The sequence below is a fragment of the Indicator indicator genome, chromosome 35 (genome assembly GCF_027791375.1).
Source record: "Indicator indicator isolate 239-I01 chromosome 35, UM_Iind_1.1, whole genome shotgun sequence".
Lineage (NCBI taxonomy): Eukaryota > Metazoa > Chordata > Aves > Piciformes > Indicatoridae > Indicator > Indicator indicator.
In genome coordinates, this window is record NC_072044.1 from 1,964,683 (window position 1) to 1,990,443 (window position 25,761).

Sequence of the window (25,761 nt, forward strand, 5' to 3'; positions counted from 1 at the left end):
TACATTTTCTCCTCTCACTTAGCAACAGAAGCAACGCAGGAGCAAGTCCTCCAGCACTGCAGGAATCCCAGCAGCATCACACCCAGGATGGGATTCAGGCCCCGAGGTTCCAAAGGTGGTTTCTGGTAGTTGCATACAGACAGGAGGGCGGAAGCCAAGCACCAGTGGCTCTCTTCACACCCTGCTCCTTTTCAACTTGACAAAGCCAACAGGGGGGGTTAAAAAATAAAGCCAACAGGTATCTAAAACCAACCCAAACAAACCCAAAAATTGGACCAACAAGTCCCCTCAGCTGACTGCAGATGGGGATGTTTGTCAGCTTTCAGCTGACATTTGCTGTGTGGAAACTGCCTTGAAACAGAACCAACTTCCAAGCTCTGCATCCAGGTGCTGACCAGGAGAGATGGTTTTGGGCTGCTGCCCAGTGGGTGGCACTGTCAAAACCCAGGGATTCCACCCCAAAGTACACAGTGGTGTGCAAGCAAAGGTCAGAGGAGAAGTCAGACCTCGCTACAGGATGAAAGCAAACTTGTAGATACAAAAAGAATTGCCCAGAGGGAAGCATTTTCAGCTGAGTCCAATCTTCAACCAGTCAGGAGAAGGTCCAAAGGCTGCTTGGGAGGAGCCTGCTGTGCTTCAGTGGGGAGTGAAGAGATGGCACTGGGACAACAGCAGGCTGCTGGGACTGCTTAGAACAGAGAACTGGATCCAGCCAAATGGAAGAGGAATTCAGAAAACATGGGAGAAAAACAAAAAAAACCAACAAAAAAAAAACCCCAAACCCCTGGAAAACCAAAGCCTGGAAACCATAACAAAAACACAGAAACAAACTGAAAATGTACTAAAATTTAATCATTCATAAAAGCTGTAATTTAATCTGTGACAGTAAAACACAAGAAGCAATATTAGAGTTGGTTTAGTATATTTTTTTTATATATATATATATATTTAATTTTTTTTTTTTTTTGCTTTTAAAGCCATAGAAATCAGTTATCCCAGGTTGGGTATTTTTGTTTTGTTTTCCTATAAAAGATCCTTCCCTCCCCCCCCTGAAAGCACAAATATTTCTCATTAGAATATAATGGCAGAAGGAAAAGAATGAGATTCTGTAACCTTTAAATTAAAAAAAAAAAAATGAAGTCAATGACTCAATATCCACCCCACACACACACACAAAAAAAAAAAAAAGTTATTTGTTGCAGTGAGTTCAAGAAGGGGAACTTCAGATAATATATCTCTGGTTATAGATAGAAAACATAACAGTGGGAGAGTTTTTAGTGCTTGGTGGGGGGAAAGGATGATAAAAGGGTCAATATGGAACTGGAATTATGGTAGCAGTAGCTAACATCTGCAATGCATCCATGCTCCTCTGGATGATCACAAGCTAGAGTCAATCAGGTTTGTTTTCACATCTGTTAATTGCTATTGCAAAGGAGGAGTATTATGGTCTTAGATTTCCAAGAGATAGACACAAAATAATTTTCTTTCTTTTTTTCTTTCTCTCTTTCTTTCTCTTTCTTTCTTTTTCTTTCTCTCTCTCTTTTTATTTTTTTTTCCCCAGGGACTGTGTGCAAACCATTTTAAGAGCTAAACTCTTCCCAGAGGATATCAAAACAGGAGAAGCTTCTTCAGATATGGTCTTAATTTCCATAAGGTTTTGAAGTGGGGGGATGCTGGCACTTTCCATTGAGGCAACAGTTCTTCATTCCTGTGATCTAGAGAGAGGGAGACAACATTCATAGAATCACAGAATGGGTTGGGTTGGAAGGGACCTTAAAGATCATCCAGTTCCAACTGCCCTGCCATGGGCAGGGACACCTCCCACCAGCCCAGGCTGCTCAAGGCCTCATCCAACCTGGCCTTGAACATCTCCAGGGAGAGGGCAGCCACAACCTCCCTGGGCAACCTGTTCCAGTGTCTCCCAACCCTCACTCTAAAGAATTCCTTCCTCATCTTCAGTCTCAGCCTCCTCTCTTCCAGCTTCAGTCCGTTGTCCCTCATCCTCTCACTCCCAGCCCTTGTCAAAAGTCCCTCCCCAGCTCTCCTGGAGCCCCTTCAGGTACTGGAAGGCAGCCCTAAGGTCTCCCTGGAGCCTTCTCTTCTCCAGGCTGAACAACCCCAACTCTCTCAGGAGGTTCTCCAGCCCTCTGATCATCTCTGTGACCTCCTCTGGAAAGTTTCTCCTCCTGGCCATGAGTGATCTGGAAGCTTCCCCCGAGAGCTGCCCACACAAACACAGCATCTCAGCAGGAAGAGTTTATCTTCCCCAGCATGAGCTTGGCTCCTACCCACCCCAAGTTCAGAGGTGCAGAAAGAAAAGAGGCTTTGGAAGCTCTAAGGAAAGGGTTCTTGCTTTATCAGGAGGGCAGCAGAGCAGTGGCAGTCACCACCCTGACCTCCTGCTGTGATAACCACAGCCAGCTCCCAACTTGTCTGCTCTCCCAGACAGGCAGCCTGCAAGTGGATACTGAATTCAGCAAGAGAGGAACCATTTATGGGAGGGAGACTTCATCCTTGGTGTCTCTGGGATGCTCTTAAAGTCTACTGAGTTGGAGACCTCCCTGAGTCCTACTCCAGCTCTAGCATGCAAGGAACTGGGGAGAGATTTACCAGCAATGCAGGACACACTGTGCAATATTTTGACCATCTAGAGCAGATTTGGGGGCATAGGTTGAAGTCAAGGTTAGGAGAAGCCTCCTCAGTGACTGGAGAACTCCTTTAGCAGCTGCTGGCATACTGCTGCTGGGCTCTGCAGCACAGATCCTGGGCAGGAGGTGAGGTCAGAGCCACAGAGAGTCCTCCCTGGGTGGGGAAAGCCACCTCCAAGAAGTCCTCCTGCCTGAGACCAGACCAACTAAACTGAGATGCATCACCTGAGGAACAGGAAAAGCCACCTGAGCCTTGCTCTTCAATTTCTCTTCCTTAAGCCATTGCTTCCCACAACCCTAAGCTGTTCTGTTCTGGCAAGCAAAGCTCAGGGTAAGAGAGATCCACCCCTGAAGCACAAGACACTGGAGGCCAGGTGACCTGCACAGCTCCACTCAGGCACACCTAAGCTACACCAATGGCCACCCACAGCATGAACACCAGACCTGGCAGAAGGCAGAGCCACCTGCTTGCAGAATTCAGCCCCCAAATCCTTCTATTAACAGCAGTTTTGTCTTAAACCCTGCAGGATGGGGGCACCTGAGTTGCTTTGCCAGCTACACTCCACCTCTTTATGAAACTGAGGGAGACAAAGCTTCTGATGTGCACTGAAATGATCAGAAGCTGATAGCCTGTGCACCACAGCCACCCTCTGGACCATCTGTCTGTCTTCTGACCATTTCTCACTTCCTTGGGCCAAGGTGGGCCTCTGACCTCCCACCCACCCCTGTCTCTGCATGGTGCTGAGCAGCACCACTCCTGTGCCAACACTCTGCCAGGCCTGGGGCAGCCTGGCTGATGTTTCTGTACCAAAAACTGAAGCTACAGAAATGCAGCTTTCCTCTCAGGAGTGCAACAGAACAGCTGTAAGCACACAGAGCACCCTGCCAAGATACACAGGAAGATTATTTATAGCTGTCTCCAACCTTGGGGTGGTTTCTTGTTTCTGTTTTGTTTTGGGTTTTTTTTTTTTTTAATGTTGTTATTGTTGCCTTTTTTTTTGGTAGGCAGCTCTTGATTTCTGTGCTATTGATCTCCATCTCCCCACCCAAACTGATTTGCTGTTGTCTCCTCTGCTCCTAGGACTGAGCTGCAGCAGCAGCAGAAGTTACACAGATGGATTTCAGCAGAAGAGAAAAAGGAAGCAAAACTGAGCTGTGGTGTCACAAGGCAGAGGGAGAACCTGCAAGAGTGAAAAGGAAGTTCCTGCTCTGTTGCATTCATCAACCCAAGGCAGAGGAGAAAGGCAGGGAAGCAGATTATCTCTGCCAGGTCAGTCAGCACAACTGACTTCTTGAAGTCCAACAAGTGCAGGATTTTATATCTGGGAGCAGGGAGGAAGAAGAGGAGTGGAAGGAAGGGAGCAAGTCCTCTCTGCTGGGAGCAGCTCCTGCTGCTGAGCTGTGGGTGGAATTCAGCCCTCTCTTACCTGGCTCAGAGCTGCTGCACACTGGGAGTCTAAAGCAGCAGACATGATTTCTTTTTAGGCTTCTTCTTTTCCACTGGTGTTTTTCTATTTATCTGTCTGACCAGGTCATAAAAGATCTGAAAATGAAAAACACAAACTGAGAAATCCAAGTGATAAAATACTATGCAAATGTTAAAAGCTCAGGCAGGTTGGCAAGCTGATAACCCTGCCCTGGTGGCTGCAGGCTCATCAATGCAATGAAACATTTGCATGCACTCAGACCAAGGAACAAAGAGAGCAGAGAGAGAGAGGGAGAGAGCAGAGAGAGAGGGAGAGAGCAGAGAGAGAGAGGGAGAGAGCAGAGAGAGACTCTGAGAGGGAGAGAGCAGAGAGAGAGAGGGAGGGAGAGAGCAGAGAGAGAGAGGGAGGGAGAGAGCAGAGAGAGAGAGGGAGGGAGAGAGCAGAGAGAGAGGGAGAGAGCAGAGAGAGAGGGAGAGAGCAGAGAGAGAGGGAGAGAGCAGAGAGGGAGAGAGCAGAGAGGGAGAGAGCAGAGAGGGAGAGAGCAGAGAGAGAGGGAGCAGAGAGAGAGGGAGAGAGAGAGAGAGAGGGAGAGAGCAGAGAGAGAGCAGAGAGGGAGAGAGCAGAGAGAGAGAGAGCAGAGAGAGAGAGAGCAGAGAGGGAGAGAGCAGAGAGGGAGAGAGCAGAGAGGGAGAGAGCAGAGAGGGAGAGAGCAGAGAGGGAGAGAGCAGAGAGAGGGAGGGAGAGAGCAGAGAGAGAGAGGGAGGGAGAGAGCAGAGAGAGGGAGGGAGGGAGAGCAGAGAGAGGGAGGGAGGGAGAGCAGAGAGAGAGAGGGAGAGAGCAGAGAGAGAGAGGGAGGGGGAGAGAGCAGAGAGAGAGAGGGAGGGGGAGAGAGCAGAGAGAGAGGGAGAGGGAGAGAGCAGAGAGGGAGGGAGAGGGAGAGAGCAGAGAGGGAGAGAGGGAGAGAGCAGAGAGGGAGAGAGGGAGAGAGCAGAGAGGGAGGGAGAGAGCAGAGAGAGAGAGGGAGAGAGCAGAGAGAGAGAGGGAGAGAGCAGAGAGAGAGAGGGAGGGAGCAGAGAGAGAGGGAGCAGAGAGAGAGGGAGCAGAGAGAGAGGGAGCAGAGAGAGGGAGCAGAGAGAGGGAGCAGAGAGAGGGAGCAGAGAGAGAGGGAGCAGAGAGAGAGGGAGCAGAGAGAGAGGGAGGGAGAGAGCAGAGAGAGAGAGGGAGGGAGAGAGCAGAGAGAGAGAGGGAGGGAGCAGAGAGAGGGAGGGAGAGAGCAGAGAGAGGGAGGGAGAGAGCAGAGAGAGGGAGGGAGAGCAGAGAGAGGGAGGGAGAGCAGAGAGAGGGAGGGAGAGCAGAGAGAGAGAGGGAGGGGGAGAGCAGAGAGAGAGAGGGAGGGGGAGAGCAGAGAGAGAGGGAGGGAGCAGAGAGAGAGGGAGGGAGAGAGCAGAGAGAGGAGAGGGAGCAGAGAGAGGGAGGGAGCAGAGAGAGGAGAGGGAGCAGAGAGAGGGAGGGAGCAGAGAGAGAGGGAGGGAGAGCAGAGAGAGGGAGCGAGAGGGAGAGGCAGAGAGGGAGGAGAGCAGAGAGGGAGAGAGCAGAGAGGGAGAGAGGAGAGGAGGGAGGGAGAGAGCAGAGGAGAGAGGGAGGGAGAGAGCAGAGAGAGGAGGGAGGGGAGAGCAGAGAGAGAGAGGGAGGGAGAGAGCAGAGAGAGGGAGGGAGGGAGAGAGCAGAGAGAGGGAGGGAGGGAGAGAGCAGAGAGAGGGAGGGAGGGAGAGAGCAGAGAGAGGGAGGAGGGAGAGAGGAGAGAGGGAGGGGGGAGAGCAGAGAGAGGAGGGAGAGAGCAGAGAGAGGAGGGAGGGGAGAGAGCAGGAGAGAGGGAGGGGAGAGAGCAGAGAGGGAGGGAGAGGGAGAGAGCAGAGAGGGAGGGAGGGAGAGAGCAGAGAGGGAGAGAGGGAGAGAGAGAGAGGGAGGGAGAGAGCAGAGGAGAGAGGGAGGAGAGCAGAGAGAGGAGGGAGCAGAGGAGAGAGGGAGCAGAGAGGAGAGGGAGCAGAGAGAGGGAGGGAGAGGAGAGAGGAGGGAGCAGAGAGAGAGGGAGGGAGAGAGCAGAGAGAGAGAGGGAGGGAGAGAGCAGAGAGAGAGAGAGGGAGAGAGCAGAGAGAGAGAGGGAGGGGGAGAGCAGAGAGAGAGGGAGGGAGAGAGCAGAGAGAGAGAGGGAGCAGAGAGAGGGAGGGAGCAGAGAGAGAGGGAGGGAGAGCAGAGAGAGGGAGCCGAGAGGGAGAGAGCAGAATGCATGAGCTGTGAGCTCCTGTCCTGCACAGCTTTCTCCTTTAGGTTATGTATGGCCAAAGGTTTCAAAGAGCACATCAAGGAAATGGCAACAAATCCTTTGCTTTGGAAAAGGAGGGGAAAACCGGGAATGACAAAAGGATCATCTTCTCCCTGGTGCAACCTGGGCTGTTGCTGTTCTCACTGCAGGGACAAGCAGCCCTTCTCCTGAGCTTTCCCCCTCTCCAAAGTGACCTTCAGTCATGGGGAGCACTCTTAACTCTCCTCCTTGCCAAACAAATCTTTCACCTTCCTGCCTGGTCCAATCTTTTCAGTCTATTAATACAAATTAGCAAGAAGAAGCAAAACATCTGCCCTGCACTCAGGCACTTCCAGCAGGAGAGGAGCACAGGGGCCTCTTTCAGCTGCAGAGTGGAGCTGCTTGTGAGCACTTCTGCTGTGAGTTGTTTTCCCAGCAATCCTCAAACCATTTATAGCAAAATGAGCTGTGCAAAAATGCTTGGAGCTGGGTCACAGCACTGAGGAGAAAACATTTAAACCTTCAGGAGGCTCCACCCTTGCCCCTGTTTACTTTTTCTTGTTGGGTTTTTTTTTTTTTTTTTTGTCCTTCCTGGAGTGGCTGACAGCTCACAAATTCTTGTTGATTCCAAAGAAATTCAGGAGACAAAGCAGCAGTTTATAATAAATTGCAACACCTGGAAATGTGAAGATTGGTTTTTTTGGCTGCTACCTCCCTGAACAAAGATGAAATGAACATGGTGGAGGCTTTACCAAGCTGTCAAGTGAGATCTTTCCTATGGTTTTTTTGGCTGCTACCTCCATGAACAAGGATGAGATGAAGGTGCAGCTCCCAAGTGAAATATTTTCTAACAGCCTTTGAGCTGCTGCTCCCTCAGTGGAGCTTACTGCTGCTGGTTTCTACTGCCAGCCTCAGGTAGAAGTAAGAGTTTGGACTCTCCAAGCCCTTCCAAAGTGTGCAGCTGAGAGAGAGAAATGTTTTCTGTAGCAGAAGCCAACTAATAAGTGGCATCTCCTGTGCTGCTGTAAATCAGCTTTCAGGAGCTAAGCCTTTATAAACAAGAGGCAAGATGACTGAATGGGATTATGATGTGCAGGAGAGGTTGAATTTCTGCAGGCACCAACCAGCTCTGCTTTGGCAAATGAAACCCTGGAATGGCTTGAAGTGACCCCTTGCACCTTCCCAGGACTAACACAGAGGGGAAAAAAAAAAAAATCCCTCTGACAAAAAGAAAAGAAAAAAGAACCTGAAGTTAGCTCATTTGAGTGCTAGTGCTGAGTGTAAGAACAGCAGTCTGCAACAAGGCTTCTGCAGCACAACTCTCCCTAAGACTGTGTGGATCAAGAGCATCACATAGCTCACCAGAGAGACATCTGGAGTGCTGCAGCTGAGACTGACTCTGGATTCAAAGTTCCTTATAGGATCATAGAATAGCTTGGTCAGAAGGGACCTCCAAAGGTCATCCAGTCCAACCCTCCCTGCACTCAGCAGGGACACCCTCCACTGGATCAGGCTGCTCAGAGCCAGGGATGGGGCCTCAACTACCTCCCTGGGCAACCTGTTGCAGTATTCCACCACCCTCATGGTGCAGAACTTGTTCCTAACATGCAATTTAAATCTCCTCTAATTTCAAACCATTGCTGCTCATCCTACCACTTACAGGCCCTTGTAAACATAGAGTCACAGAATCATCTGGAAGGTTTGCTTCACTGCCAGGAAAGGCACACAGATATCTCTGAGCCTTTAGCCTAGATTTTAACAAAGTTAGAGGTTCCAAAGTAGCTAAAAGGGCAAAACCAAAGGCCAGAATAATGCAAATGCTTCCCCAGTCTGTGAGCCAGCAGAACAACCAAATCACCACTGCAGTGAGCTGCTTACTTCGTGGTGTTTCTTCCTTCTGATTTCCTCAGCTTTTATGCTTTTCCTAACTAAACACCTGGCAGGAAACCAGAAAATGAAGATCACATAAACCCAAAAACTAATCCTCCAAATAGTAATTTTCCTCTCTGTGATCTGAGGCTCACTGGAGGCAGCAGACAGACAGGAGAGGGAAAGATGCAGGCAGAGGGTTCACACAGTAGGGCTGGCTGTATGTAAACCAGGGCTGTGTGTTTGCCCCAGGCCAGCCCAGTGCTTGCCTGCAGAGAATTCCCTTTCCCACAGCTCCTGGGAGAGCTTTCAGGCACCTTTGGCTAAGGAGAGGTCAGTCCCTGCCACAAACTGTGGAAATACAAACAAACCAGAGTTTGTTATACCCTGTGGTGATCCTTCCATGCCTGAGCCAACAGTTTCTCCATTAACAGCCATGGTTTCACTGCAGCTCAGACACACACACACAGAGCCCTCCCTCCTGGCAGCAGTCTGGCTCAGGAGCTATATTTACCAGGTCAGATTAGAGCAGGCTGCAGCCAGGCTAATCCCAGCCTCAGGAGCTGCAATTCCTGCAGCCAGGCTCATCCCAGCCTCAGAAGCTGCAATTCCTGCAGCCAGGAGCTCTCTGCCCTCTCAGCTGCAGCGGTGCAGTGCTGCACATGTCCCAGCAGCTGCCAACTCAGCACTGGGTCCAGGCCAAGATCCTGCTGCCCCTGTTTATCACACAGCCTCCTAAACAGCCCCAGTTATCTCCTGGCACCAAACCAGCCATGCTCAATGGGGTCACCTTAGCTTTTGTGGCTGGAAACCTGCTCTCTGTCACAGTCAGATAATAAAAACTTGGTGCCTGATGTGGAGCAGAGCTCCCTGCCCAGGGAGGTGGTGGAGTCACCATCCCTGGAGGTGTTCAAGAAATGTGTGGACATGGCATTTGGGGACAGGGTTTGATCACCATGGTGGTGTTGGGTTGAAGGTAGGACTTGATGATCTTAAGGGTCTCTTCTAACCCCAAAAATTCGATGATTCTATGGCCTCCAGAAGCAGCAGCAGCACTGCAAAGGCCTGAAGGCCCCGTTCAGACACAGGGATGTTTGGACACAGCCTCCAGAGGAGGACTGTGAGGGGGTGTCTGCCTGAGCAGCCAGATGCAGAAGGGAAAGGGAAAGGGAAAGGGAAAGGGAAAGGGAAAGGGAAAGGGAAAGGGAAAGGGAAAGGGAAAGGGAAAGGGAAAGGAAAGGGAAAGGGAAAGGGAAAGGGAAAGGGAAGGAAAGGGAAAGGGAAAGGGAAAGGGAAAGGGAAAGGGAAAGGGAAAGGGAAAGGGAAAGGGAAAGGGAAAGGGAAAGGGAAAGGGAAAGGGAAAGCAAAGGAAAGGGAAGGGAAGGGAAAGCAAAGGAAAGGGAAAGCAAAGGAAAGGGAAAGCAAAGGAAAGGGAAAGCAAAGGAAAGGGAAAGCAAAGGAAAGGGAAAGCAAAGGAAAGGGAAAGCAAAGACTCCCAGCAGCAGAAAAGCTGAAAAGGAAAAGAAAAGGAAAAGCAAAGACTCTGAACCCCCAGCCAGCACTGCACAAGATGGCAAGGAAAACACTGGGGCATGACCCACACTCTGAAGAGCAGCAGCAGCTACCTTGAAAAAGGAGTCTGGCCAGAAAGTTGATCTAAGCCAAGAGCCACCCACTGAAAGGGCCTCACTGAGGACCCTCTGCTGTTCACGTCCTCTGACACAGCCTGTAGAAAGCCACTTGTGAAGTCCCCCACCCTTTGGAGAGGAAAGGGAGCAGATCCCCTCAGAACCACCAGAAAGCAGCAGCTGAAGAGGCTGCAGCCCAAACCTTCCTCAGGCTGAGTGTCAGCCTGGCCCTGAATCCTCCCCGTTACGGCCTGTAGGAAGGACTGCTCCTGCTGGGGGAGCGTGGCAGTGGTGCTGAAGCAGGAAGGCCCAGGCCAGAGGTGCTGAGTTACCTCATTAACGTTGATTTTAGACTTTGCAGAGGATTCTAGGAAGGCACAGTTACACCACTGTCTGGCTAGGTTCTGACCCTGCTCTTTGCCGACCACACGCTCCTCCTCCAGGTCACATTTATTGCCCACCAGGATCATTGGAACCTGTAGGGGAGACAAGCAACAAGAGGGGCAGCAGTTAGCAGACAGCATGGACTGGAGTGCTACAGCTTAGAAAGGCATCTGAGGAGACAGCAAAACAAGGACAAGACAGACAGCATGAAAAAAACCCTCAGTAAAAACCAGGAGTTGAGGCATTTTCCCTGAGGAACCAAAAAACCAAAACCCCAACCCCATTGGAATGTGCTGCCCAGGGAGGTGGTGGAGTCACTGTCCCTGGAGGTGTTCAAAAAAGAATTGGATGTGGCACTTGAAGCCATGGTTTAGTTAGTCATGAGGTGCTGGGTGATAGGTTGGACTTGATGAGCTCTGAGGGCTTTTCCAACCTGGTTGATTCTATGAGTCTATGATTCTGTGAGCTGACAGAAGGGACATGGACCTGATGCAGTGGGTCCAGAGGAGAGCCACCAAAATGATCAGGGGGCTGGAGCCCCTCTGCTATGAGGAGAGGCTGAGGGAGCAGGGGGTGTTCAGCCTGGTGAAAAGGAGGCTGAGGGGAGACCTCATTGCTCTCCACAACTCCCTGAACACAGCTCCCTGGGGTTGGTCTCTTAAGTAATTAGTGATAGGATGAGAGGAAATGGCCTCAAGCCACACCAGGGGAGGTTTAGGTTGGAAGTTAGGAAAAGTTTCTTTGCTGCAAGTGTGGTCAGGGATTGGAAGAGGTGCCACTTCCACCCCTACAAGATGATGAGGGGGAAACACAGCCCCAGGACCATGCAGCTGGAGCACCCAGCCATCAGGTTTTCAAAGCCAGGTTGGACACTGGGACACAGCTCAGGAGTTTCTATGCCTGAGAACTGAGGGTTATTGATCATTCTGATGTTTGTTTTGACAACAGGCATCTGACAGATCATAGAATGGCTTAGGGTGGAAGGAAAGTCAGAGATCATCCACTCCAACCTGCCCACCATGGGCAGGGACACCTCTCAACTAGACTCAGCTGCTCCAGGCTTCATCCAACCTGGCCCTGAACACTCCCAGGAAGGAGACACCCACAACCTCCCTGGACAGCCTATTCCAGAGTCTCACCACCCTCATAGTGAAGAACTTCTCCCTAAGCTCCAGTCTATCCCTGCTCTCCCTCAGCTTCAAACCATTCCCCCTTGGCCTGTCTCTAGACACCCTCACAAAAAGTCCTTCCGCAGCCTTCCTGTAGAATCCCTTCAGGTACTGACAGGCAGCTCCAAGGTCCCCCTGAAGTGTTCTCCAGGCTGCAAACCCCAGCTCCCAAGGTCATCCAGTTCAAGCCCCCTGCAGTCAGCAGGGACATCCTCCACCAAATCAGCTTGCTCAGAGCCTTGTTGAGCCTTGAAGATCTCCAGGGATGGAGTCTCAACTACCTCCCTGGGCAACCTGTTGCAGTGTTCCATGACCCTGATGGTGCAGAACTTGTTCCTAACACCCAATCTAAACCTGCTCTTCTCTAGTTTCAAGCCTCTCATCCTATCACCACAGGCCCTTGTAACAAAAAGTGATCCTTGGCTGGGTGGAGGGCTGAGAAACGTGAAGCTGGGTAAGGTTATTTCAACAGGTGGTCATTTGTTTCTCACAGAGCCAGAAGTGGAGTTTGATGAACAACCAACTTTTGATCATTTCCTGCTTCGTGGAGGAGACTGGAATTGAAACTTGTTAGCCACAGATGGTTTAAGCACTTTTAAAGACACCTTCTGCCACTGCAGACAGGAAGGAGAGCATTTCCCTAGCTCAGCAGAGCATGGTGTCAACGTGCAGAAGGTTTGTCAGGCTTCAACAAGTAACATCCTCCAACCCAAAATGAAGAAAAGCACTTTCATCATTCAATCACATCACTGAAGAAAGCCCAAAGCAGCAGCCTCTGGTGGCTGCTGAACCTGAGCAGCTTACAGTGCACGTTCCCCTGCTGCTGAGTGAGCTGCTGGGCTCCAGCCCCAGCCAGTAAAGCATCTGTGCTAAGCAGGGAGCTGGGTGAGCATCACCCCTCCCAAAATGAAAATCAGTTTTGCATAAATAGAAGCTCAGCTTGTTAAACCAAGGAGGGAACCTAAGCCATTCAGAACAAGGCAATCAGGCTGTGGGACAATGAAGATCCAAGAGAAAGCAGCAGCCTGGGAGCTTGCCCTCAGCCCCAGAGCTGCAGGCTCTGCTCGTCCCACCCCTCACACTCATGGCTCAGAGCACTTTCCTGAACAGCAATTTACAAACAATGCACAGAACTGACCTAGGATTTGGCCTAAAGACCTGCCCCAGCCCTCTCCACCGACCTGCTCCACTCCCCCAGCCACAGAACAGGGCTGGGAGGAGAGGCTGCAGCTGCTTTCACTGCTCTGCCACCAACACAACCCCAAGGCAATGGGCACCCAGGGCAGGGGACAGCTCTGAGCTGTCAGAAGGGAAAACCCAGGCACTACTTTCACACTCCTCAGGGCAAAGCCCTGAAGACATTACCAACTGTTAGGCAAAAAAAGAATTAATTTCAGCTTCTCTTGGAGGCAGCCTGCAGAGACAGTTCCCACACATCTCCACAGCCACGTGGCAACCACAGCAAAAGCCACCAGCAGCCTCCCCTGGGCCATGTGCTTAGAAATTCAAACTCACCAGGAAGCTCCAGTTACAGCACCCAGGGCTGGAAACACAGTAAGTGCTTTTGCTCTGTCACACAGGACAATGCAAACCACCTTTCATGTCATCTTCCCTTAGTTTAAAGTGGGATCGACACAACCCAAGTCCCAACCTTGCCAAGCAAGGGTCTAGGACAAGGTCACAACCTGGTGTCACCAGCCAAGCCTCCTCCAGAGTCCTTTTATCAATCCATACACACAACTGGGTGAGCTCCTCTGGCTTGCAGACTCTGCCAAATGCCAGCTCCACACAACAAGAGCCAGGCCAACGACACCTAATGAGCAGAGCTGGAGTGGAGGTGACTGAGGAGGCTCCCATCCCACCTCCCCAGACACTGCCCTCACACAGAGACAGGAAAATAAAGTAACATTCAGTGATTTTTCCACAGAAAAGAGTGGTCAGACATTGGAGCAGGATGTCCAGGGAGGTGGCTGAGTCATCACCCCTGGATGTGGTTAAAGGTCATTTAGATGTGCTGTTTGGGGTTATGGTTTAGGGGTGAACTCTGTAAAGCAGGCTCAGTGATTGGACTTGATGATCCCAGGAGCCTTTTCTAACCTAAATGATTCCATGACCTCCTTGGGCAACTTGTTCCAGTGTCTCCCCACCCTCACTGGAAAGAATGTCTTCCTCATCTCCAGTCTCAACCTCCCTTCCTCAAGCTTCACTCCATTCCCTCTTATCCTAGCACCCAGAAATTATTTCTGCAGCAGCCTGGCCTTGAACACCTCCAGGGAGAGGGCATCCAAGACCTCCCTGGGCAACCTGTTTCAGTGCCACCCCACCCTCACTGCCAAGAATTTCTTCCTAATCTCCAGTCTCCATCTCCAGCTCAAAGCCTTTGCCCTCATCCTGTCACTCCCAGCCTTTGTCCAAAGTCCCTGCCCAGCTCTCCTATAGCCCTCTTCAGGCACTGGAGGGCTGTTCTAAGGTCTGCCTGGAGCCTTCTTTTACTCCACAGGCTGAACAGCCCCAAAAATGTGAACCTTTTGCAGAATGAAACAACCAAACAAACAATTTCCACTCACATCTTCAGTGTCCTTAACTCGTAGGATCTGCTCCCGCAGGTCCTGTAGGTCGTTGAAGGTGGACTGTGCTGTTATGGAATATACTAGTGCAAACCCTTGGCCATTCTTCATGTAGAGATCCCTCATTGCTGTGAATTGCTCCTGGAATCAAACAATTTGAAGAAGTAATTAGCCAGTGAATGCAGCTAATGAACATTTACAGCCTTGTGTTGTAATGGAGACACAACAAAGCCTTGGTACAGCAGGCACTGACATTTTTTACCCACTGCAGCATGCAAAGTTAATTAAAGCATCAATAATTCTCTTTCCTCTTTTTTTTTTTTTTTTTACCCTCTATCCTAATAGAGAAAAAGGCTTCTTGAAAAAATTGGGGAAAAAAAATAACTAAGAGCAGCAATAAAAATCTACCTGCAGTTAAGACTCAAAAATATAACACGCACACACAGAGAATTTCAACATGAGATGCTAAGAAGGTTTGGCTGAAATAGTTTGTGGTGGTCTTTGTGGTGATCCACTGGAGGTAGTCCAAGTGAGAGCTATGAGGATGATGAAGGGACTTGAACATCTCTCCTGGGAAGAAAGGCTGAGAGCCCTGGGGCTGTTTAGTCTGGAGAAGAGAAGGCTGAGAGGGGATTTGATCTAAATATCCGAGGGGTGGCCATCAGGACCACAGAATGGTTTGGGTTGGAAGGGACCTTCAAAGGTCATCCACTCCAATGCCCCTGCACTCATCAGGGACATCTTCCACCAAATCATGTTGCTCAGAGCCTTGTCAAGCTTGACCTTGAGTATCTTCAGAATGGGGTCTCAACTACCTCCCTGGGCAACCTGTTGCAGTGTTCCACCACCCTCACGGTGCAGAACTTGTTCCTCACATCCAATCTAAACCTCCTCTAGTTTCAAGTCATTGTCCCTCATCCTATCACTGCAGGCATTTGCAAACAGTCCCTCTGCAGCCTTCTTCTAGCCTCCCCCTCAGGCACTGGAAAGCCACATTAGGTCTCCCTGGAGCCTTCTCCAAGCTGAACAGCTCCAGCTCCCTCAACCTGTCCTCACAGCAGAGGTGTTCCAGGCCCCTGATCATTTTCATGGCCCTCCTCTGGACCTGCTCCATCAGGTCCATGTCCTTCTTGTGTTGAAGGCTCCAGAACTGGATGCAGTGCCAGTCTCTCTTCAGTGGTGCCCAGTGACAGCATAAGGAACCAGGGGTACAAGCTAGAAGACAGGAGGTTCCACCTTAACATGAGGAAAAACTTCTTTACTGTGAAGGTGCTGGAGCCCTGCAGCAGGCTCCCAGATTGGTTGTGGAATCTTTCTCTCTGGAACCTTTCAAAATCCACCTGGCTGTGTTCCTGTGTGAGCTGCCCTAGGTGACCCTGCTTTAGCAGGGGGGTTGGACTCGATCTCCAGAGGTCCCTTCCATCCCCTACCATTCTATGATCCATTTCTTTTCTACTGTGGTGTCAAGCACAAGTCTGCCATCAAACCAGCTGCCCCAGATCTGGCCTGGCAAGTCAGTTCCTCCTCTAGCAGGTCAGTGAAATGGACCTGGGTGTCCCACAGTCACCCCCAGTGTGAGCAGCACTGCGTGGGCAGGCCCTGCCTGCTCACCTCTGAACACAAAGTTTTCTATCCTCACCTCTAGCATGAAAGTGGCTTAAAGCTTCAATGCAGGGAAATGCAGAGCAGGCTGGAAACGCTGCCCCAGCTCAGAGCTGCCTTTGTCCAGGCCTGTGAAAGAGGCTTTACCAGAGCCCTGGAACAATGATTTCTGCTTCCACGCCTTCACATTGCTGTTGATCATTTTCAAAGCTTTCTACATCAAACTAACTTCAGGGAGCATGTCCTTGCCCTGTGATGTGCACTCAGCCATCACAGGCTCTGTTTACTCAGTGAGAGGACTCTGCATGGCAGTGACACTGCTGAGACCAAGGCAGTCACTGCATGGCCCTGGCTGCTCTCAGGCTGGAGGGTCAACAGAGGGCTCCCAAAGCAGCACACAGCAGTGCCAGGGAGGTGCCACCTGCTACAGGAACAGTCCTTGAAAGGTACAAAACCTTTACTGATGGAACCATTCCCAGGTAGGCTGATGTGAAGTGCTGGGAGATGATCCCTGGGCACTGCCTGGAGGTGGCTTCAAGCTGTGTCTGACCTATGGAATTGGTTGCCCAGGGAGGTGGTGGAGTTCCCATCCCTGAAGGGGTTGCAGAAACGTGTGGCCTTGGCACTTGGGGACATGGTTTAGAGGCCATGGTGGTGTTGGGTTGATGGTTGGACTGGATGAGCTTAGAGGGCTTGCCCAACCTAAACAATCCTGTGATTCTGGCCACTTGCAAAATTAACCTGAAAAACTGTCTACCCTGTCAGTATGGTGACAGCAAGATGAGGGTGGATGGCAGAGAAGAGCTGAATGGCACAGGATGCACCAACCTTGGTGTCCCAGCACCAGGACAGCAGCTGGGGAAGAGGCTGAAGTTGCTGGCAGGGCTGCAGGAGGCTCACTCACTGCAGTGGGGTTTGGGTCATTGGACAAAATCTGTTTAAATGACTGCAGCTGATCTGTTGGTTTTGCTTGGGCAGGATCATTACACAAGTTGAACTCTCAACACCTCGTCTCATTCTGAAGAAGGGAACTGCACAGCAGCTAGAACAAGAGCTTGTACTTACTGTCCCTGCTGTATCGAGGATTTCAAGCATACACTGTTGGCAGTCTACTTCCACTTGCTGGGGAAAGAAAAAGGAAGAGACAAAAGCTGTTAAAAGTGTCAGAAATGGGTCAGGCAAGAGGAATCTCAGCTGAGCTTTCACTTCTGCCACAAAAGCCTCTCAAAGCAAGCCAGGCACCTGCACTTCCCCAGCACTGCCAGAGGCCCTGCTGTTAGAGGATTGATCACACCCCAAGCCCAGGCATTTGGGTCAGCTCATTGATGGCCCTAGGGCTCTGCTGATTATAAAGGCTTAAATGAGCAGCTCATTGTAAACATCTCAGCTTAAGTGAGATAAAAATCCACTCTTACAAATCAAAAGGACCTTCAGCTTCCTTTTGATTCTGCTGCTGGGGAAGAAGGGAGTAAGGAAGGAAGGCAAAAGCAAAACATTTCATGATCCTCACAGTGAGCCTTAGCAAGTCCTCCAGCCCCTGAGAAACATCTCAGATTCAACAAGAGCAATTCCAGGAAAGTCAAATAAATTTAACAGCAGGGCTCATACCACAATTTACACCCAATTATCACAGGCACAAATGCTGCAAGGTTTTGTCTTCTGGTTTGTGCCTTTAATTATGGCAATATTTATGCTAATCTAGGACACAATGGGTTACTTGACATCAATGGAGGGAAGAAAGCAGCTCTGTTGCTAGAATGACATAATACCACAGCATCAGGGATCCTGACAAGGACTTCTGCTCAGCAATTACAAGCCTGCATCCAAAACAGCCATGAAGAATTGCATATGGCTTCAAAGCAAGCAGAAGGCATTGGAACTAAATGGCAGAACAGCCACTCCTAAAAGAAACAGCAACAGGCAACTGATGTGCCACAGCAACACAACCTGCTGTGCTTGAATGGTGTGGAAATCCTTCACAACAGCTTCTCCAGAGAGCACACACACAGCAAATGCTGATAGCTGTGTGTTTTGAAGGAGTGATTCTATTGTGGAGTTACAGCAAATAGATCTGAGTGAGAGTCTGGGCCTAGCCCGCTTGAGCTGCTCCTATTCCCAGGATCCCCAGGATCCTTTTGCCAGGCAGAAGGATGGGCAGCACAGTCTGCCAACCACCAGGCTCATATGCCAGTACAAGTAGAAATCAGTGAAAACACACCAGACTCTCTCTGGGCAGCTGTGGTAACCTCTGAAGAAGAAACAGCAGAGAGCTGCAGCCCCAAACTGCTTTAATTTGAGTCCCTGGAGATTTGAAGTGAAAGCTCTTGGTTGCATGGAGTAACAGAGGTTTAAACCTCCTGATAAACAGAGCTAAGTGAGGGAGCACTCCAATTAACAGCAAAATCTCTCCTTCCCTGATAATTCACCTTGAGAGCTGCTGATAAAATTTGCTCTGTCCACTCAGAGACCCCAAGCTCTGAGAAACCAAAGGCAACAATCTGCATAGAGCAGTTCCAGGACTGATGTTTTCCTGTGCTGCTGTTATGCAGCCACAACATTCACTCAAGGAAAGATCCTTTCTCATTCTGATAAGCTTTTGGTGCACCATTAACACGAAGCAAGCTCTGTGAGACATCAAATAAATCACAAAAGGGATGTTAAGTTTACCTTTCTGTAAGAATCTTCTATTGTTGGGTCATATTTTTCAACAAAAATTCCCTGAACAAACTGTACAGTCTGGGGAGAAAGGGAAGAAGAAGAAAACAATCAAACAAACAAAAGATTAACTGAGTTGAGCACAACCAATAACATTCAGCAAGAAGCATTTAAGGAAGCAGAGAGATCTGGAAGGTCTGGATTAAAGGTTTGTGCACACACAAGCATGCATCATGGCATGGACAAGGAATCAACTCCCCTAGTAGAGCTCCCACAGAACCTTCTGGGGGTGTGTTTTGGTTTTATTGTGTGTACAAACCTCCTGTTTTCTTTTCTTCTTCCCCTCCCCCCAATTTCAGGAATCTTTGCTTTGTTGGGGTTTTTTGGTTGGTTTTGGTTGGGATTTTATTTTTGCCATGTCAATAAGCAGCTGTGTTTATGCTGCTTACATCTCCCAGGTGATTCTCCCCCTCTACTCTGTGCTCTCCTGAGACCCCACCTAGAATATTGCACACAGCTCTGGTGCACCAAACACAAGAAGGACGTGGGAGAGGGTCCAGAGCAGCCCACAAAGATGATCAGAGGGCTCTGGGAACAGGGTGAGAGTTGGGGCTGCTCAGCCTGGAAAATAGAAGCCTCCAGGGTGACCTTAGAGCAGCCTTCCAGTGCCTGAAGGGGCTACAGGAGAGCTGGGGAGGGACTTGTGACAAGGGGCAATGGCTTTGAGCTGGAAGAGGAGAGATTGAGACTGGACAGCAGGAAGAAATTCTTTGCAGTCAGGGTGGGGAGACACTGGAACAGGTTGCCCAGGGAGGTTGTGGATGCTGCCTCCCTGGAGGTGTTCAAGACCAGGCTGGATGAGGCCTTGAGCAACCTGTGCTGGTGGGAGGTGTCCCTACCCACAGCAGGAAAGTTGGAACTGGATGTTCTTTAAGGTCCCTTCCAGCCCAACCCATTCTGTGATTCTATGATTCTAAGAGGTGACACCACCAAAACTACTTAACCTTGCTGTTAAAATTCAATACTGGGGAGCAGAGAAAAATATTTTCTTTGTTTTTATAAAAGCAAACTGGCATTTGCTGGTGGTTTCAGAATCCATTTATTCCAGCAAGGTTTTCAAAGCTCTTTTGAAATGTGAACTGTTTGCTCACTTGTTTTATTTGTGAAAGATGATAGCCTCAAACCACACCTTTACTTCAGTGCCTGGCACTTGAGAAGAATTAAAAAAAAAAAAATAAAAATCACCAAATATGGAAGATTTGTAATTCCATCAGAGGCACTGGCAATCTGTAGGCTGTGGAAAAGAAGGTCCAGCAGGGCTAGGGAAGTTCTTCTACCTCTCTACTCTGCTCTGGTGAGACCACAGCTGCAATCCTGTGTCCAGTTTTGGGCTCCTCAGTTCAAGAGAGACAGAGACCTGCTGGAGAGAGTCCAACAGAGAGCCACAAGGATGATTTAGGGACTTCAGCATCTCCCCTGTGAAGAGAGACTGAGAGCCCTGGGGGTGTTGAGTCTGGAGAAGACTGAGAGGGGATCTGATCAATGTCTATCAATAGCTGAGGGGTGGGTGTCAAGGGGAGGGGTCAGGCTCTTTTGGGTGGTTCACAGTGGTAAGACAAGTAAGAATGAGTTCAAACTTGAACAGAGAAGATTTCATCTCAACATGAGGAGAAACTTCTTTCCAGTGAGGGTGACAGAGCCCTGGAGCAGGCTGCCCAGGGGGGTTGTGGAGTCTCCTTCTCTGGAGGCTTTCCAAACCCCCCTGGATGCATTCCTGTGCAGACTACCCTAAGTGATCCTGCTTTGGCAGAGGGGTTGGACCTGATGATCTCTGCAGGTCCCTTCCAGCCTCTGCTATCCTGTGAGACTGTGATACTTTGAACACCCCCAGCTCCCTCAGCCTGCCCTCATAGCAGAGGTGTTCCAGTCCCCTGATCTTCTTCGTAGCCTTCCTCTGGACCCCTCTCTACCAGGTCCTTGTCCTTCCTGTGTTGAGAGCACCAAAGCTGGACACAGCATTCAGGTGAGGTGCCACCAGAGCAGAGCAAAGTGGCAGAATCCCCTCTCTGGATCTGCTGGCCACGCTGCTTTTGATCCATTGTCTTTATAACAGGACACAACAAGTGCCAGTTGGCAGCCAAGACAACAATACTTTGCTTTTAAGGTGACTGCTTATTGACAGGCATTGGCAAGGAGAAGTTACAAGGTGGGATTTAAAATAATATGGAGGTCACTTTAAAAATTCCTTTCTCTGATCTCTAGAAACTAAACTAACAAAGAGGCTGCTGTGTGTTTCCAGCTCTGTGTTTTCACAATCTGAGTGGAGATTACAATATGGTGTTGTTCCACTGCTAATCCTCCTTGGTTTAACTCCTCTGTGCCCAGGTGGTGCTGATTGTGCCTTAAGGTCCCTTCCAACCCAAACCATTCTATGAATGAATCTATGAAAGTAAAGCTGTGGACAGCCAGGAGCCAAAGCAGGGCATGTACAGAACTTGGATGTCCAGAGATGGACCATATCCCAATGACAGCTCGATGGGAAATGTTTAGATTTCCTTTGAATAATGATACAGGGGATGAAAGGCTTCCTCTTTGACATGAGTGGTAACTCCCCCTGTAATGATTTAATACAAATGGAGTACCTGGAAGCACTCCAAATTTCACTTGCTGCCCTGCAATATGCCTGTGCTCTGGGCACAGAATCCAGAGCAGCTCCACTGGAGCTCTAATGTGATTTGAATTGAAATATGGATTTTCCACGAGGTACTTTTCACAGTCTCACAGGATAGCAGAGGTTGGAAGGGACCTCAGGAGATCATCAGGTCCACCCCCCCTGCCAGAGCAGCATCACTTAGGGTAGTCTGCACAGGAATGCATCCAGGGGGGTTTGGAAAGCCTTCAGAGAAGGAGACTCCACAACCCCCCTGGGCAGCCTGCTCCAGGGCTCTGTCACCCTCACTGGAAAGAAGTTTCTCCTCATGTTGAGATGAAATCTTCTCTGTTCAAGTTTGAACTCATTCTTCCTTGTCTTATCACTGTGAACCACCCACAAGAGCCTGGCCCCCTCCCCTTGACACCCACCCCTCAGCTATTGATAGACATTGATCAGATCCCCTCTCAGCCTTCTCTTCTCCAGACTCAACACCCCCAGGGCTCTCAGTCTCTCTTCACAGGGGAGATGCTGAAGTCCCCAAATCATCCTCATGGCTCTCTGTTGGATTCTCTCCAGCAGGTCTCTGTCTCTCTTGAACTGAGGAGCCCAAAACTGCACACAGGATTGCAGGTGTGGTTTCACCAGAGCAGAGTAGAGAGGTAGAAGAACTTCCCTAGCCCTGCTGGACACCTTTCTTCCTGCATCCCAGGATCCCATTGGCTCTCTTGGCCACAAGAGCACATTGCTGTTCCATGGAGAACTTGCTGTCCACCAGCACCGGTGTTCAGTCTGGAGAAGGCTCCAGGGGGACTTAACAGCAGCCTTCCAGTGCCTGAAAGGGGCTACAAAAAGGCTGCAAAGGGACTGTTTCCAAAGGTCTGCAGTGATAGGATGAGAGGCAGTGGTTTGCAGTTAGAGATTTAGACTGGATGTTAGGAACAAGTTCTGCACCATCAGGGTGGGTGGAACACTGCAACAGGTGGCCCAGGGAGGTAGCTGAGGCCCCATCCCTGGAGATCTTCAAGGTCAGGCTGGACAAAATCCTGAGCAAGCTGATTTGGTGGAGGATGTCCCTGATGACCCCAGGGGCATTGGACTGGATGACCTTTGGAGGTCCCTTCCAACCCAACCCATTCCATGACTCTGGTCTTGCAGAGGAATTATTCTAATATATGCTTACTTAGCACCTTGGCTGCCAAATAGAATTTCTCTTTTGTTTAGCAGACCAAGCATTCACATTTCAGCTTTTCCAAAGGCCAGGGCTGGATGCTGACTCAAGGCTTCACATCACAAATAAGGAAATTCAAGTATGTCAGATGCTGAATAATTTTTATGTCCAGCATATTAATAACTGCCCTGGATTATCTGAGTGACTCTTTCAACACTGCATTAAGAAAAGCAAGATCCTCTGTCAGGGGTCTCTGAGTGCCTGAAATCTGATACACAACTGAATAATCTCTTCTGCTGTTGCTCTGGGTCCTGCAGGTGATTCACCAAGATTATTAGCAGCCCATTTCAATGTGCAGCCCCTGCTCAGCTGTTATCTTCTGTGAAAAGGTAGTTCCTTGCTGCAGATAACTTTGCACTTGACCAGTTCTTTGCCTTCCTTGTAGGAGCAAGCTGCTTGACTGATTGGTGATAAATAGGTGACAGAAATCTCTCACAATGCTTCACTATCAACTCTGCTGTGTAAACCTCTCCTTACAATCAACACAAGTGCTTAAGGAGGGCAAAGTGTCATCAGTCTGCTTATCCCTCTGCACTGCACACACGTTGGAGGTGGCTCCTGGTCCTGCCCTGTGTTTCCAGTCCAGGCTGCTCTGTCCAGGATGGAAGCAAAGCCTGCAAGGGAGGCAAAGCTGCATCCATCACTGATCCACTGCCATGCACAGCCAGGCTCCACTCACTGCTCCACGGGATGGCAGCCTTTTAATACTTGGGTACAAGTCACATAATTGTTTTGGCTGGAAAAGACCTCCAAGATCATCCAGTCCAACCATCAACCCAACAGCAGCATGGCCACTAAACCACGTCCCCGAGTTCCATGTCCACAGGTTTCTTGCATCACTCCATGGATGGTAACTCCACCACCTCCCTGGGCAGCCTGTTCCAATCCCTGACCACTCTTGCAGCAAGGAAATTTTTCCTAATCTCCAACCTAAATCTCCCCCTGGTGCAGCTTGGGGCCACTCAGTCATTCCAGTACTGCAGCAGTGAAATGCTGACTCCTGTGACAGCCATTAGTCACCTGCTGCCTCTCCACAGAGGTGTCACACACTCAGAGCTCTTTCAGCAGGGTGACAGGGGCTGGGTGGAAGCCACTACACACATAGTAATCCAAACATCCCACAGCATTTCACAAGCAGCACCTGCCATGAGCCAGGCCCATTCTGAGGGGGGGTGTGTGTGTGTGGGTTTCAGAGGTGCTTCCCCAAACTCACCAAAGCAGACTTCCCCACACCTCCTGAACCAAGGACCACCAGCTTGTACTCACGCATGGTGTGGTCTGTTCAAACAGTGATGGCCTGGAAAGCAGGAGAGAAGCCAACAGTTAAACATGGACCAGCTCAAAGACTCTGCCTTCTGAAAGCAGCCACAGCCTCCCCTTCCCCACCTCCACCTGAGGACAAAGGTGCTGTGGGGTTCATTTTCACACTTGGGCACTCGAGTTCACGTGGCTGCTCTGACAGGAGGTGCTCTAAGCTGCACCAGTTAGCCTGGTGGTGCTTCAGGAGGAAGAGGATGATGACACCATGGCCCACACCCAGCACTTGGGCTCCCACTGCTGTGCACCACAAGCCCATCATGGTCTCTGCACCCCAGCGTTTCACAGCACAAAACACTGAGCATCAGACAAGAACATGAGACCAGAAGGATGCAAGTAAGAGGGGTTTACTTCTCCCACAAACCCCCAGCAGGGAAGGATTTGGGTCAGGATTTTCTCCCTGGAAAAAGTCAGACGTAGCTGAGGGCTGCCAAGGCAGAGGCTCTCTGCTCACCCAAGCAAGGGCTCTGCCTTTTTATGGAAATCTTGTGCAACTCCCTCAACTCAGTGCACGGCACCAGAAAACTCCTCATTCTGGTTGAGATTCCCTGACAAATAAGGCAAATGACAAAGCTGGTGATAAACATTTTACACTGTGTTTACATTAGAAGCCAGCCTGGGCTGTCCCTATCAACGGGGCTCAAGCAAACAATGACCTCAGCAGCTAATTATCTTCCCCTCTTCTCTCTGCCACTGAGGACTTGGCGCTTTCTTCCCAAGTAAGGCTTCAGAAAACATGACTGCTATGAAGCTGTGCTTCTCAAAGACATTTCAAAGCAAGGCTGCCCTGCCACAGGACTTCTGGCTTCCCTGGCGACCAGCTGAGGATTGCTTTAAAAATAAAAACCTCCTGCAAGGGGTTTGCACCTTGTCACCTACCCTTAGCGACAGCCTGGGGAGAAGAGGGTTTGTATTTTTAGCTTTGCAACTGTGGACAACTCCCTGACAAGCCGTGTCTCAAGTTTATATAATCATTAAATCAGGACAAAGTTTGGTTGGTTAGGTTTGTGTTGGGTTGTTGTTTTTTTTTTTTTGTTTCCCCCCCTCCTATCATTTCAATTCTCAAGTGAAAGCTGTAAAAGAGTCCAGAGGAAACCCACGTGCAGCCACACACCCATAGCCAGTTCCTGGTCAGGGTTGCATCAGGACCAGCAGCTGAACACATTTACTGCAAGCCCTTGCCCTAACAATCCCATTTTTAAGCCTCATCCCTCGACCACAGAAATGTTTTATGGTCTAAACATGACATAAGCACAGGTTTAGACAAAAAATAAAACCCACCCCACATGCAGCTGGAGAGAGGCAGGCAAATTCTGCAGCCTGTTCAGCACAGCTTCCAGCTCAGCTGCAGTTGTTTAACCTCAAGAGAAATTGTGAAATTAAGTCAAACTGAAAGGGAGTTTCCAGAGTGGGAACTTTGAATATCTAAAAGCAGAGCAAGCAATGTCTGTGCACTCTGGTACACTGACTGCTTTTTTTTTTTTTTAAGGTTAAAATTCTGGCAGCTGTAAGCTCTTCTGCTTGAAAACTTCCCTGAGAAGTGGCATTCACTTCCCTGCTTTCAAAAATCATGATGGGAAGGAAGAGGGAATTCCAATCATCAATGGTTTTCCTCATGCTAATCCTTAGAAATTAAAAGGCAATGGATTTTTTATTTTTTTTTCTTTAAATGAAGTAAAAATGAAACTGAATGATTCAATTTACCTTCACCTTCCTACAGCTTCCACACTCTGTTCCCACCTAAAAAAACCCTGCAAGCCATCGAGCTAAGGGTTAAATTTAGCTGAGAACTCTTTCACTTCTTATTTATAGTAAAAATACTTGTGGGAAAGTTTCAGCTGGGAGCAGTACAAGACCCACTTCTCATTTCATCTCTACAGTATTTGCTGATTTCATATTTTGGGTTGGTTTTTTTTTTTTTTTTTTTCTTTTTCAGGTGCAACAGGAAACCAAGATCCTGAAAGGCAGGAGCCTTGTTCCTGCAAACCCCACACGCCTTGGTTATCTTGTAGCCCTTTCACAAGTCTGTTAAATGTTATCTGTTTCTCCACCACCACCAGAGTGCTCAAGAAATTACTATGCTGCATCCAGGCCAACTCTTTCATTTGGCAGCTGTTTGTGCCCACCTCAATAGAGTCAGACACAGCAGCATTCATTTCCATCCCACAGCTCTGGGTTAGTGCAGTCACACGCTGTGAAGTGACAGCCACCTTTCCAAGTGGAATTCAATTATGGGTGTTAAGTGTCCCTTTCAAGTCAAGAAAAGAATTTAATCACTAAGGAGTGTAGGAAAAAAAAAAAATGACTTGTAG

General features: G+C 49.5%; 1 protein-coding gene across 4 annotated transcripts in view; it reads right to left on the reverse strand.

The window, feature by feature from the left end:
• Positions 1-962: 962 nt before the first annotated feature.
• Positions 963-25,761, reverse strand: part of RAP1A (RAP1A, member of RAS oncogene family) — a 46,409-nt gene continuing 21,610 nt past the window's right edge. For all 4 annotated transcript variants that reach the window (XM_054395892.1, XM_054395890.1, XM_054395891.1 and 1 more), the window contains 7 exons: positions 23,346-23,429; positions 18,264-18,332; positions 16,662-16,718; positions 13,995-14,135; positions 10,207-10,350; positions 4,076-4,191; positions 963-1,715 (listed from right to left, as the gene is read on the reverse strand). In XM_054395892.1, coding sequence (XP_054251867.1) covers positions 4,105-4,191; positions 10,207-10,350; positions 13,995-14,135; positions 16,662-16,718; positions 18,264-18,332; positions 23,346-23,402 — 555 coding nt within the window. In that variant the 5' untranslated portion in view covers positions 23,403-23,429 and the 3' untranslated portion in view covers positions 963-1,715; positions 4,076-4,104. The remainder of the gene's footprint in view (positions 1,716-4,075; positions 4,192-10,206; positions 10,351-13,994; positions 14,136-16,661; positions 16,719-18,263; positions 18,333-23,345; positions 23,430-25,761) is intronic.